The 13,714-nt window shown below is 37.7% G+C and overlaps 1 protein-coding gene across 2 annotated transcripts in view; it reads right to left on the bottom strand.

Annotated features, from left to right (window-relative positions):
• LOC585336 (protein flightless-1 homolog) overlaps window positions 1-13,714 on the bottom strand; it is a 41,611-nt gene that overhangs the window by 10,685 nt on the left and 17,212 nt on the right. For both annotated transcript variants that reach the window (XM_030984458.1, XM_030984459.1), the window contains 7 exons: window positions 11,184-11,296; window positions 9,970-10,209; window positions 9,365-9,480; window positions 8,269-8,398; window positions 7,491-7,572; window positions 6,370-6,457; window positions 5,685-5,798 (listed from right to left, as the gene is read on the bottom strand). In XM_030984458.1, coding sequence (XP_030840318.1) covers window positions 5,685-5,798; window positions 6,370-6,457; window positions 7,491-7,572; window positions 8,269-8,398; window positions 9,365-9,480; window positions 9,970-10,209; window positions 11,184-11,296 — 883 coding nt within the window. The remainder of the gene's footprint in view (window positions 1-5,684; window positions 5,799-6,369; window positions 6,458-7,490; window positions 7,573-8,268; window positions 8,399-9,364; window positions 9,481-9,969; window positions 10,210-11,183; window positions 11,297-13,714) is intronic.

Below are 13,714 nucleotides of genomic sequence, written 5' to 3'. Positions count from 1 at the left end.
CAATTTGCCATGGCATGTACAATAACTGATCATGTGTTACTAAATGTAAGTTGTAAACGGTGTCATATCAAATCTGATCAAGGTATTGCCAACTGATTATGACCCATGGCATTAATTGGACTAAATGTGACTAAATGTGAATATGTGGGAATAAAGGTAAAAGGACTCATCAAAGGGAGACAATAAATGGGAACAAAGGTGTACATGAACTACTGCACTACATGTATTTTGCAAAAATATGTAATACAAAGTAAACAGCTTTTACAATATTTTAAATATTTGTCGGTGTTCTCAATATTTTTAAAGGGAAAACCAAGTACCGTACATGGTGATGTTTTCATTTTTGAATATTTATACAAAATTATGTTCATGTGTTGGAAGCACTCTATCCATTCGATTCAGTTAATACACAGCAAACTTTTAAACAAATACCGTTGTTCAAAGAAAGGAATTCAATGTTTTTGTTCCATGCAAAAATATTTTTTTTCTTCAATGGACAAACAAATGTATTAATTGAAGACTGGATCAAACACACACAAAAGTAAGATTAATGTGTAATTCTGTACTCTCTGTATGTCACGTTCCTTTCACAGAATTAATCACAACAAACAATTGACTAAAAATCACAACAATCTGCTTAATAATTATCACAAATATTATATGACATTCATGAAAATAACTGAACATTCCTTAAATATTCTTCCATGTACATAGACACCCTGTATACAGTATTGACACATGTTAAACCGGAGCGAGAAGCACAATATTGGATTCCTTTTCAAGTGAAATCTAGAAAGATGTCACACGATCCTGCAATGCATCAGAAGGAATGATCTGACCACGCAAAATGGGCTAACATATTTGATAGCAATCAGCAGATTAATGGCATCGTGACCATTCCTGAAGAAGAAATATTTGTTTGATCTCGTCTGCACGTTGTATGTTACACAATGTACAACACCATACACCACTAGATTTACAGACTGTTTCGTTTTAAGAACACGGGAAATCCACCATAACCAAAACCCAAGGCAGATTCAATAGATTATGTGATCAGGTTCATAATGCAGAAGTATGGGTACCAATCCTTCAAATGCTGCTCAGGCAAAGCAATGATGAGAACCTTCTGTATGCCTCCTGCTGCCAAATCCTGGCAAATCATTAAAGATCTAAAATACTTCAATCTGTGCACCAGGTCCTTGTGCAGAGGCAACAAAAAGAAAACAACTTAGCAGCACATAATTCTTTTTTTTTCATCATTCCCAAAGTAAGGGCACACACTAGGAGTGTTCAAGCAGTTAAATCGGATCACAGTATAACAAGAGTACACCAGGTACCTACAGAGTACCTCAAGTTTGTTGCACAAACTAAATGACTGGATGGATATGAATTGACATACATGTACATGTAGGTGAAATTCCTATAAGTTCATTGATCAGGGCCCCATTTAAAAAAAAATTATTATCAATAACAACTTACAGTAACTGTTTCAAGCTACTGAAATAATTGAATTTCACTAGCTGAGGGCAAATTTTTGCATCAAAAGTTTTAAGATACAGGAACCTGGTCATGTGAATATAACTCTCATCGATATGTACAGGAACGGAATGGACAGATATGTGGAGAACTAGATTAAACTAGAGTGATGTGGACAAGGATGGATTGAGTCAAGATAGATATGAAGGGCTTAGGGTGATATGTGAAATGGATTAATGAACAAGGATAAAATGAAAAGGATTGGTGAGAATTGGAATTACAGGGATATACATGAAGATATATCAACAGGGATATGGGTTAACAGGAACAAAAACAGAATGGATTAGTGCAAGAAATAATGAAACATCAGTCTGTATATGACTGGAATGGGAATAGAAAGGATTAATGTGTAATAGACTGGTAATGACAACATGAAATAGATCTTGAATAGACTGCACTATGGATATGAGAGGAACGTGAGTGCCATAAACAATGTACATGTACATAACAGCCCGTTTTGTTTCAACAAACCTCCTTTTGTTTTTTACAAACAAGGTTTGTAAAAAACGTGTCATATGACGTACATAAACCTCGGTTTGTCAACAAACCTCCTTTGTGAATTCGGGCCACAATGTACATGGTGACTGAAATACATGTACAGTTGACTAGAAGACATACATGTACAGTTGACTAGAAGACATACATGTACACCTATAAAGACACGCAAGCAGATTCACAAGATGAAGGAACAAGAGGAAAACATACTGGAATACACCAGTGATACCAACAAACTAACAAAGAAATTTGTTTTTAGTACATGTTGACAATATACAGACAATTAAACTGGCAGGATAATAGGCATACTCTGTCATTCCGTCACTTTGTTTATTTTGTAATAGATACATGTGTAGAAGTTTACAAAATGGATGCATCACAAGATAATGAACAGGTAGATATATTTTTTTATAAACAAACAGACAAACGAGCATGAAAGATGCGAAACCCCTGGCGATGCTGATGACGATGCAACAATAGCAAACATTGGCAGGCAGCAGACATTCTCTTCCTCAACAATAACACAGATATCACAACCGGGATGCTTTATAGTAAAATGTTTTAGTCTTGTCACGACCCCTCGTGACCTCTGCCTTACCCCTGACCTCCTCCTGGTGGCAAGCGACAGGGTGACGCCGTACGTGACCCGCGTCGAGGCGACCCCGGGCCGTGGTGCTGCCCATACTGCGTGATCATCCGCTTGATGACCACCTCGGCAGTGCGAGTGTAATCCACGGCCAGGATCTCGTCCCACGACTCAAAGTGCTGTTTGAACATCTGCGGCTCGTAACTTTGGAGGGGAAGAAAATCTTTTTTTTTTAGTACGGGGGCCTTCATGTACATATAGGTTGATACACACAGCGTTTTGTCCATGGAATTCTTAAAATTGAAGTTGCATATATCCGTTACTGCATCAAATTTCAACAAATGTCCTAATAAGCATAGGTGCATTAACATGCAGCTGAGCATGCATTGGAGTCATTGGTGTTTGACATTGATTTACCAAAAAGGCTCCTGTGCCAAAAAATGTACAACATGACCGAAAAAAATCTCTTTACATTTCTGCTACAAATCTACTACATTTAACATGTCACAACAAAATCAAATATGTAATATTTTGGTGATGTCTGAATTTTTCTTGAAGCCAAGTCATAAGAAATGTACAGCCTGGTACTTTAAAACCTGCACACCATCGAAACCATTGCATGTACAATAAAAAAAACTTGTCAAGCAAAAAAAAGAGAAAAACCTTCAATTAAAAAAAGGTTAAAGAAAAGAAACGATAATCAATATAACTAATTGGCATATGATAAAGTAAAGAAGATTTTCAACTCCATACATGTACCTCACATATCAAAATGTACTGAACATGTATAGCCAAAGTATTATAAAAAAGAAATAAATGTACATGTATAATGCACTATGACTCTATTATAATTTTTTTTTTTTTAAAGTACAAGAAATAAGGTAGCAATGAAGTGCAGTGCTTTCATAAAATTATATAATCACTATCAAAATGTAACCAAAATTTAAAAAAAAGAATAGCAACAAAAACAGTTATACGGAAGCTTTCCATCTTGCACTCATCGGAGTAAAAATCGTAAGAATGAACAGAAAGTCGAAAATCAGCCCATATAAACGTAAGCTACAGGAACAATGCGGGCGCGAAAAACATAATGGGCTGTGATTGGCTGCCTGATATTAGACGTAACGCCAGCCGTTTAATGACAATGGGCTGTAGCAATGCTGGCTAGAACTACACAAGAGTCCTCACAAACTTCTGTCAGCACAGAGTAGGGTCAGTGAGCTGAATATAGGTGGCTTCCAGCAGATGAGTGAAACACGAAATACAAAATTGATGACATTGGCATAATTGCAATCAACAAACTATGAAAATACAGGGTCTAGTCTTCTGTATTTTAAGAACGTTTATTTATTTGCCTTAGAAGAAATGATTGGGTGCTGCCTGCCAACATCACTTCAAAGAAATCAAACAAAAATCACTGAGGTATGCAAATGAACCGACAGCACACAATAAAGCAATGAAAATGAAAGAAAATTAATCCCATTCTGAATCATTCCTTAAGTATTGAAATGTCTAGACTTTTAAAATCTTTATTCCAAACAAGTTAAACAAAATTTTGCATTTTGTAATTTAAATATAACACTTTTTTTTTTTTTTTAATCCTAAAAATATAGGGTAATACCAAATGTTGTCCATAAATATTCCTGTTTACAATGTACGAAATATTGAATTTCAAATCCTCATACACATGGATCAATTAATTATACAATGTCGTATTGTGTGCAATTTTTATTGAAGTGGTTTGAAACTGAAATGGAAGCTTTATAGAAAACATCTAATGAATGCACACAGGGACAGTGCAAATGAAACAAAACAGTGCATAATCCAAATAAGAACACTAAGAGAAAAAATAGAAAGATGAAATTGGAACTTTGATGACGCTGTACACAATTTTGGAAGGAAACTGAATACTAAGAAACCTACTTTAGCGACCTGTATAGAAGGACCCGATTTCAATAAAACTGTTTCCTGTGAAAAAGGTTTATTCTTCATTCAAACATTATTGAAGGACCCTGTACATAAAGACCACCTGCCTATGAAGACTAATGATCTTTTCCCTCTTGAGTGGTCTTAATACACAGGTTTCAGTGTATAAAAGTGGTCATTATTAAGTGAGCGACCTTTTTTTTAAAGGACCTCTTGAACTCATTCGTTACTAAATAGCATTATGTATACACTGAGCTCAAATAAATGCATGCATATCAACATATTGGTTCATAAGAGAGTTCAATGGGGCACAAACATATCTTACATGAATTTTAAGTCTTATGCAGTGGGTTTCAAGGGCGTTATCCTAAAGGCATTCATTCAGAAGTTACACATAGGTAATGTCTCAATATCTATTTTAAAGCTATCAAATTCCTTAACTGCAATAGAAAAGCCTAACAAATATCATGACTTAGAGAAGATGAAACAAAATATCATTTTCCATGCTCATTTGGCAACAGCAAGATATTTACACATTATAGGATTAATGAATTTCAAGAGGATACAAGAATAAAGGAAAACCGAGTCTCTAACTGCAGAATGTTCCTGGCGGCATCTTAAAGATAAGAAGGTCGAGGGTCACCTAACACATCCTATCCTACTACAATGAAAAAAGAAACTGGTATGAATGATCTCTCTCACACTTCACACAAAAGAGAGGCATGTTCTATTTAAAGTTGCTCAAGCCTGGGTATATAGTCGTCTGTGAAGTAGGCAACTTGACGATCACTCCCGATCACTAAATAACTCTAAGCCAATGGGTATTACGCTCCTGTGCGTACCAGAGCCATCTATACATGGATCTGGTGCGTACGTACGTGTGCTGCCCTCTATATACCCACCCTTGAGCAACTTTAAAGGTTTGTACCAGAGCTACTTGAGAGGGATAGTTAGGTCACCGGAATTCGCTACTGATTGGTCAGGCATCTCATGAAGCTCCAGAATAGTTCCCTCCCATAGAGATTGTACGTGGGAGGAGAAAATGTGGAGCAACAAAATTTGACCTATGACCCATCTCGTGTATGAGTAGATGCACATGTCACAACTATCTCTCTCTCAATATGCTATGATTTGTACCTACCCTTCTAGTATCCTGATGACGGTAGCATTGGTAGGTCTGTTGAGCATAGAGCACAGCTCCTGGGACAGCTTCAGGGCGGCCGCACGCCACAGACGACTGGACTTCCTTCCAATCCTGCAATCAAAAGCATGCAATGTTTACAAATATCACTCCTCTGCTGATGGGGAGGAGGCAATATAGCTCTGTATAATTATGACTGCTTCAGTTACTTTTAAAACATTTACTTTACTTGTATTAAAGAGAACTGTTGCTGGGCTAACGCCATGAGTGTCCTTGGACGGTGTGCGCGCTCTATAAGTTTACACTATTATTATTATTATATGGCAAATTCGCTCTTTCCAAAGGAACAGAATTCAGTAATTACACAACCTTGTTACTAACATGGGTTATGAAACACGACAAAGGCAAGAAGGTAAGGCAACCACAGGACCTATGGTAATAAAGAGTTTTAATGCTATGTTGAAATTGTTGATTCTTAATTCGTACAAATCCAATTTTTCAACATTCCATAGAGTAGAATTTGTTTTGCCTCTTTCTTAATTGTTCTGGTATTATAGAATGCAAAGGGAATAAATATTCCTGAGGATGTGTCCTGAGAAATTTCTGACATTGTCTTATCTTATCTTTTCTTTTATGAAATGACATCTACATGTACTTGCATTGAAGCATTAGTCCCATTACTTACCATATAAAGACATCAGCATTGCAATCTAAGATGTACACATTCTTGGTTTCTAGTACTGTTTGGTGAGGCTTCCCTTTGGGTAGTTCCACTAAAGAGAAACAAATAGAACATATGAATTAGATTAACAGGTGTTTACATGTACGTTTATTCATACACAAAGGTACAATTAGTACCGTATCAAATTATCTTGAAGTATTTACAGCAAAATCTCTGACCGCCCCATTGGGCATGAGCCCTTCTCATTTGCTTGCCGGTCAGCACCGTTTTTTACCCAGGTAATGCAGGCAGAATTGTCTGTAACAGATGAAAATGACCATAAATAAAATTGATAATAATATCGTATTGCACATACTTTTACAAACACATACAATATACATGTATCAGATATGCCAACCTTTACATTCTGCTCCTTAGGGAGGATTCATTCAGAAATCAGGGAGGTTTCTATCAATTGTATACAGCATAATAGGAATAATCTTTAAAAAAATTAGGAAGGATGTATTAAAAAAATTAGATCGATCTTCGACTGCGCGTAGTAAAAAATTATGCTTCCGCCATAGAGCCATTTTACAAACCAAAACAGAAGCAATTTTTAAAATTCAAGTTTGATTGTAATCCATTAACAGGTTCTTAGAATATCGTGATTACAAGCTATTTTTCATATGCAGGTATGATCCTTTGACCTCATGACCCTAATATCTAATCAGTTCATTAGCTCTGCAAGATACATAATGTACTTGTTCCGAGTTTGATAGTAATCCATCCATCAGTTCTAAAAAAAAGAATTTGTTCACAATCTATTTTTGCATACATAACAAGCCCCATGACCTTGGACCCCATGACCCCAAACTCTAATCAATTCATTAGCTCTGTAAGATACATACATGACCTAAGTTTGGCAGGAATCCATCAATCGGTTTTTGAGATAACGCGATCATGAGAACGGGACATACGGACGGACAATAGGAAAAACATAATGCCTCTGGCTACTTTGTAGCTGAGGCATAACAAAAATTCAGGGATCCTCCCTGAAAATCAGGAGAGTTGGCATCTCTGCATGTATAGACCCTTTAAACCAAAACCTAAATGTTGACAGGAGTTTGTCAATGAACAGGACTTACCTTGTGGTAGTTCTAGGTATCCCGTTCCTAGACCAACTTTGTAGAGCCTTGGTTTGTCAGGGGTGAAGGATTCCAACCAGTCCTGCAATTAAATTAAATAAAAAGCGAAACATATGTCATGTCTATAAACTCATTGATGCTGTCTCAATGAAGATGTAATGTCTCTCTCTCTCTCCTCCCCCTCTCTCTCTCTCTCGCTTTCTCTCTCCACTCCTCCCCCTTCTTGCCTTCCTCCCTCCCCACCCATACCTTCCTCTCAATACTCTTACTCTCTCAAAATAACATTGATGTACAGAAACAGTCAAATGCCCAATCTTGCACTTAAAACCACTGTGAGAAAATGTAGTGCTTTTGGTCAAATTATCAAATCTCATAACCCAAATTCATTACTGTTTTCATTCCCTATTCAGAAATGCTACATACACATGTACATCTACCATAACATAACACAAGAAACAAACACAATATAATACAAATACAATTTTTTGTAATCTCCTGAATGGGACAATGGACTGCCTGATAAGAAGATCGCGAACATAGTTTCTATGACTTAAACACCATCAAGTATCTTTTTAACAGGAATAATTTTATATAGTATCCTCAGATACTAGTCGGAGGTATATCTTATTGTCTCTGTTTATTTATACATTTCAATCTTTGCCTAGTAATCAATTCAATTATAGAAAGCAGAAAACAAGCATCTGTCTGCATAGGTCTCAAGGCAAGATTTCCCACAAATGGCATGACAATGACTTGGAGACTTATCCTTAGTCCTTACCTGTGGTACAAAGTCTTCTCGGTAGCCTCCAATAGGCTCCCAGAACTCCTCCACCTCACTACCCTGGTACATCATGGTGATCTTAGCATTGTTCTTACGCTCCATCTTGTTGATCTTCTCACACATCAACCTAGATAAAGAGAAATACAGAGTGGAGATGGATTAGAAGGCCTTAGATGTTGTGATTGAAGACGTGAAGAGTTGTGATAGATTTAAAGGTGAAGTCCAACCTGATATTAGGTTGGTGTTTAATGGTAGAAGCAGAAAAATGAGAGGAACAGGTCAGTGAAAGTTTGAGCAAATTCTGATTAACAATAAGAAAGTTATGAATTTTTGGATTTGCGATCGATCTAACACAAATTGGCAACTCTATGACATATCCTGTGAGCTCCCCTCTCATTTGCTATGTACTAACAAAAATCAGAAATTTTTCTTTTTCCTCAAGAAAATAGTCAATTATACATGCACCCTAAATAAAAGTGTTGCAAATATGTTACTATTCAATCCCTGTATGGAAAACAGCTTTTCCACCATCATTTTACAACCACTGTAATTCAGGCAGTGTCCCTTATGCTTCACCCCGTTGATCTTTTTGCACGGCAACCAAGAAATAGGTGAATCTATCTAAGTTAATCTGTATCTAAATTACAAATGACCCCAAAATATATAAGATATAATATAAATAACGGAAATTTCCAATACAAGATGATAATTTACAGGCCTATTCGTATAACATCAATGCTTTGATGACTGACATATCTTTCTTGTATTAGTAATGTTAAGAACGTCTGTGTCATGTCCAAATCTTACTCTGCATAACAACAGGCAACAGACCATTTCAGTTGACTTTTAGATGAAGACCTGACCCTTGTAAATGAGATGGCCATCGCAGCCATCAGGATAGAAGAACTTGATTTAATTAAATTTAATGTAGGAACTTTACATTAATCTTGATCTAAGGAGACACGAACGAACAAGTAGACTTTCGTCACCTGTAGAAAGTCTATGGAGCATTGTACTAGACATGTTTGTGAAATGTAGGCATTTTCGTTGGTTACCAGCAAAATGGAAGTAATGTACCTCGGACGTGACATACCTGGCCTTCGACCTTGTGATGGGATTTGACTTCTGTCCATACCAGATGAAGATGTCCATCCCATTATCCAGCACAAACACATACTTAGGGTCCAACGATTCATGATCCATTGGAACCTGTTAGGGTACATAGTGACAAAGGCAGACATTATCAATAACATGATATACACACTACAAGAAATTTTTAAATAAATGATGCTTTTCATTGATAACCCCCAAACTACAACACATTAAAACTGTCATATTTTTCTGGAGTAGATTTATGGTGTTGACTTCGTAATTAGTGTACCGGTATGTGTATGTTGAGTATCTACATATTAAACATGTAGAAGATTTTCCATTTTTGATAGGGAGATACATAAGGATGTATTTTAAGAATATATAAAAAGAAGGGGGACTTCTCACAATATATTTCTGAAGTGAATGATCATTCACATTGAAGGGATCATTTTCTATTCCAGACGGCTAGGTGCCCTCGTACTCTATTACTGTCTCATCGTGGGTTAGGGGTGGTATGATAATTAAACAACGTTTCATCGGCGAGGGGAAATAAGGGGAAACTACCAACAAAAAAAGGAAACATTTGTCAATGATTGTTTCTCTTACAGCTTCAAGGTGCAGACTCTGTGTGCCCGATGCCCGGTACATCCTGGCAGTGTATGTATTCTCTTCCACCGAATAGAAGCCACTGGCTGTACCGCCCTCTATGTAGGCAATGTCATGGTCGAAGAGCTCCATGAACTCGTCGCTCTCATCCCCCATCTCCTCTCGGATGGATCGCGTCCTAGTCGCCAGCATGTTGCGGAGGTTGACAGCGTGCATCGCCGAGCATGCCTTCTTGTCCAGCTATAGGTGGGAGAATCAAAATGAAACAACTAAATTGTAATAAAATATAAATTGACAACAATACCATTTTGCTTAAAGGGATCGGGTAACTTTGTCTCAGACTCTGAAACAAAATCCTGGATTTAGCTCATGCTTCAATCATAATTATAAACCTTGCCAATCGCCTGTCTGATTATCAAGATATTTATGATTGGAAATCAAAATTTCATTTCTCGTTTTCCTAACGGTTCTTATAACACTACAGTCTATTGGGGAAAATGAGTATGGTAAAACCTGCCACTCAAAAGATTTTTTACTTTTATGAGGCACTACATGATCAGTTTGAAACTCCATTTTTTAGGGCTTCAATATTACACCATATCACAGACACTGATAACACGTAGGGCCATGCATCTCAGATTTCACATTGTTAAACGATGCCTTTAATGGACAATACCATTTTGCTGAACATCTTTTTTAAAAGAATAAAATGACACAATATCGAAGGCCACATTATATCCCCCACCTCCATGTGGGTTACAATTTGGGCCACTTGTCGACTTAATTATTTTAATTACACTTGTAGCATACAAAGGTTTTATTGTACCAAAATTTTCTTTCAATATGAAATTTTGTTATGGGCTCTGAATATATGAAGTGTCTGCATTTTGTTTTTTGAAGTGGTCATCTGACTTCATAAATGGTTTCAATTTTTTTTCAAGGAAGATATTCAGGTGACCGAGATTAAAATTATTAAAGGAGACACGATGGATCAGTGATAGAGCAGTGATCTTGTAACTGCGAGGTCCCTGGTTTGAAACCAAGTTGATGCGCTATTGTCCTTTTTGTTAGACATTAGGCCCTCGGCAAGGACTTAAAGCCGTTGGTCCCCTGGTTAGCTGCCTACAAGCATACACATACTTTCTTAGCAGGTAAAACAAACTATCAAACTAAACCATACCAAACCAAATGGAAGAAACTGATTTTCAACTGACCGATGAGGATTGTCCAATCCAGTAGAAGATCTGCCAGTTTAGGTTCTGGGAGCTGTCCCAGAATGTCTGGAGAATGATGTAGCAGTCAGCCTCGTAAAACTTGCCATACAAGGCTATGGCAGGGAGAGGAAGGAGGAGGGAAGACTCTGATTATAATGTATGGTACAGATACTATCTAACATTTTGAAACAGTCATACAAGTACATAAATAAGTATGAAATGTAAAAGAGGAAACATCCATGAAACTTTGAAGAACAAAAAGATCCATGCCAAACTTGTGAATCAGTTTCAGGACACTATTCCCTTTGAAAGGATAGATATGATGTCATAGTCCAGCAAATACATTAAATGAAAGTATAACTTTTGTAAAAAACTATACAAGAGTAATAAAGCAGAAAAATTAGAAAAGCAGACTAGGGCATAAAATAATAAAGTTATGAATTTTATAATGTCGTAATCACTAAACATATGGGAACCTCAAAGTGGTTAAATCACTGTGATGTAGTGTCACACAACTTGTCCAGTCAGAAAGGTAGAAGAGGCAGAAGGGTATAAACTCCCATACAGAGTTAATGCCCTTCTTGCTCAAAATAATATCATATGATTGCAGGGTCTTCATCGAGAACAGTATCACTAGGTAAATATTATTTTTACTACTAATGCTACGATTGATTAGTACAGGGAATAATTTTCCCGGTATCGCATCGCAATTCGCGATGTATTTTCAGCCATTTGCGACGCATCTTTTTTCATGAATCGCAATTGCTGCGATGCAAGCGAAACGTACATTCATATACACAGACCGCCAATCCACAAACTACATGTACATACAATGCAGTGCATGCATCAACAATGCACGAGCTATGTACTGTACTCACACACAGACCGCCAATCCACACATTGCATGTACAGCAGGCTAGGCCAGCGCAGCCTGCACTGAACGATATTAGCGTACTACAGTCACTTTCTAACCGTGAAGCTACACACACCTACATAGCGCACTATCGGCGATGAGTGTCTACGGTCACCTTTTAGCCGTGAGTGTTGTTGCGATGCAGACAACAATGCACGCACGTGGTGAACTAATTATATATCCAGGGCAGGCTCAATCGCGCTCATGTGCGAGCTAATACTACGTGTTGTTGTTTACCCTCGACACGATTCAAAGTTACTGGATTTATTTGGATTTAAGACTCGACTCGTCTCTGGATTTATTGTTGGACCGATATTTTTGTCATTTTCAAAACATGGTGTCAATTCGTGTAGTTACTGTGGAAGGTTGGATTAAGGATTTAGACCAGAAAAGGGAATGGATCGAGTACGAAGAAAGTGCTGGGAGATTAAACTGCATTAGGTGCAAGATGTGTGTAGCACATCAAGCGAAACTGAGATCGCTACGTAATTTCAACCAGGCATTTATCAATGGAGTTACGGGGTCGGCCCTGAAAAAGGACAATGTTGTGAAACATTCTCGCAGTGAAATGCATAAGAAAGCAATTGCTCTTTCTTCAAGGCCTAAACTGACGCTCGATGCAATCTTCAAGACAACGCCTATAGGGAAAGCGTTAGCTGGAGCATCAAGTGAGGAAGAGAAACGAGTAAGTAAACTCTTTGACATTGCATATGCTATCGCAAAAGAAGAACTGCCTTTTACCAAGTACCCTGTTTTCGTCGAGTTAGAGAAGAAACATGGAGTTCCATTAGGCAACACATACACACATGAAGCAAAGTGCAGTGAGTTTATTGGTGTCATCGGTGATACAATGAAGAGTGAAATGCTCACTGCTTTGAAGGAAGCCCAGTATTTTTCCATCATGGTTGATGGTTCTACAGATGCCAGTGTTAAGGAGCAAGAACTTGTGTATGTTCATTTTGTGAATGATAAAACTGGTGAGGTCCAGTCAAACTTCTTTTGTATTACTGATGTTAAGCATGCTACAGCACAAGGCTTGAAAGATGGGCTGGATGAAATATTCGCTGATGCAGATATGTCACTGAAAGGAAAGTTAGTCTGCGTTTGTGCTGATGGTGCTGCAGTGAACATGGGAGTAAATAAAGGTCTGATTGCTCTTCTACGGAAAGATCATGAAATGCCCTGGTTAATTGGAATGCACTGTCTGAATCACAGATTGGAACTGGCAGCAAAAAATGCCTTTGAGAAAACTTACATGGATGAGATCAGTGAAATGCTTCTGTCCATGTATTATGTATACCAGAAGAGCCCAAAACGCCTGCGAGAGTTAAGGACTCTGGGAGAAGTCATGGAGGAAGTTGTAACTAAGCCAGAGAAGGCTCATGGGACAAGATGGCTACAGCACAAGTCCAGGGCACTTGCCACCCTTCTGCGGTCATATCCAGTCATCATTGCACATCTTGAATCTATGGCCAGTGAATCGTCAGCAGCAGATGGCGCTAGATTTCGTGGATACCTGCAGGTCTTGACTAGCTTCAAGTTTGTGATGCACTGTCTGCTATTCTATGTTATGTTGCAGCCTTTGGCAGCCCTTTCCTGCAATCTCCAGGGAGAGTCA

The sequence above is a fragment of the Strongylocentrotus purpuratus genome, unplaced genomic scaffold (genome assembly GCF_000002235.5).
Source record: "Strongylocentrotus purpuratus isolate Spur 01 unplaced genomic scaffold, Spur_5.0 spur5_scaffold_14, whole genome shotgun sequence".
Taxonomy (NCBI): domain Eukaryota; kingdom Metazoa; phylum Echinodermata; class Echinoidea; order Camarodonta; family Strongylocentrotidae; genus Strongylocentrotus; species Strongylocentrotus purpuratus.
Note: the sequence above shows the minus strand (reverse complement) of the source record. Positions and strands in the feature narration are given on the sequence as shown.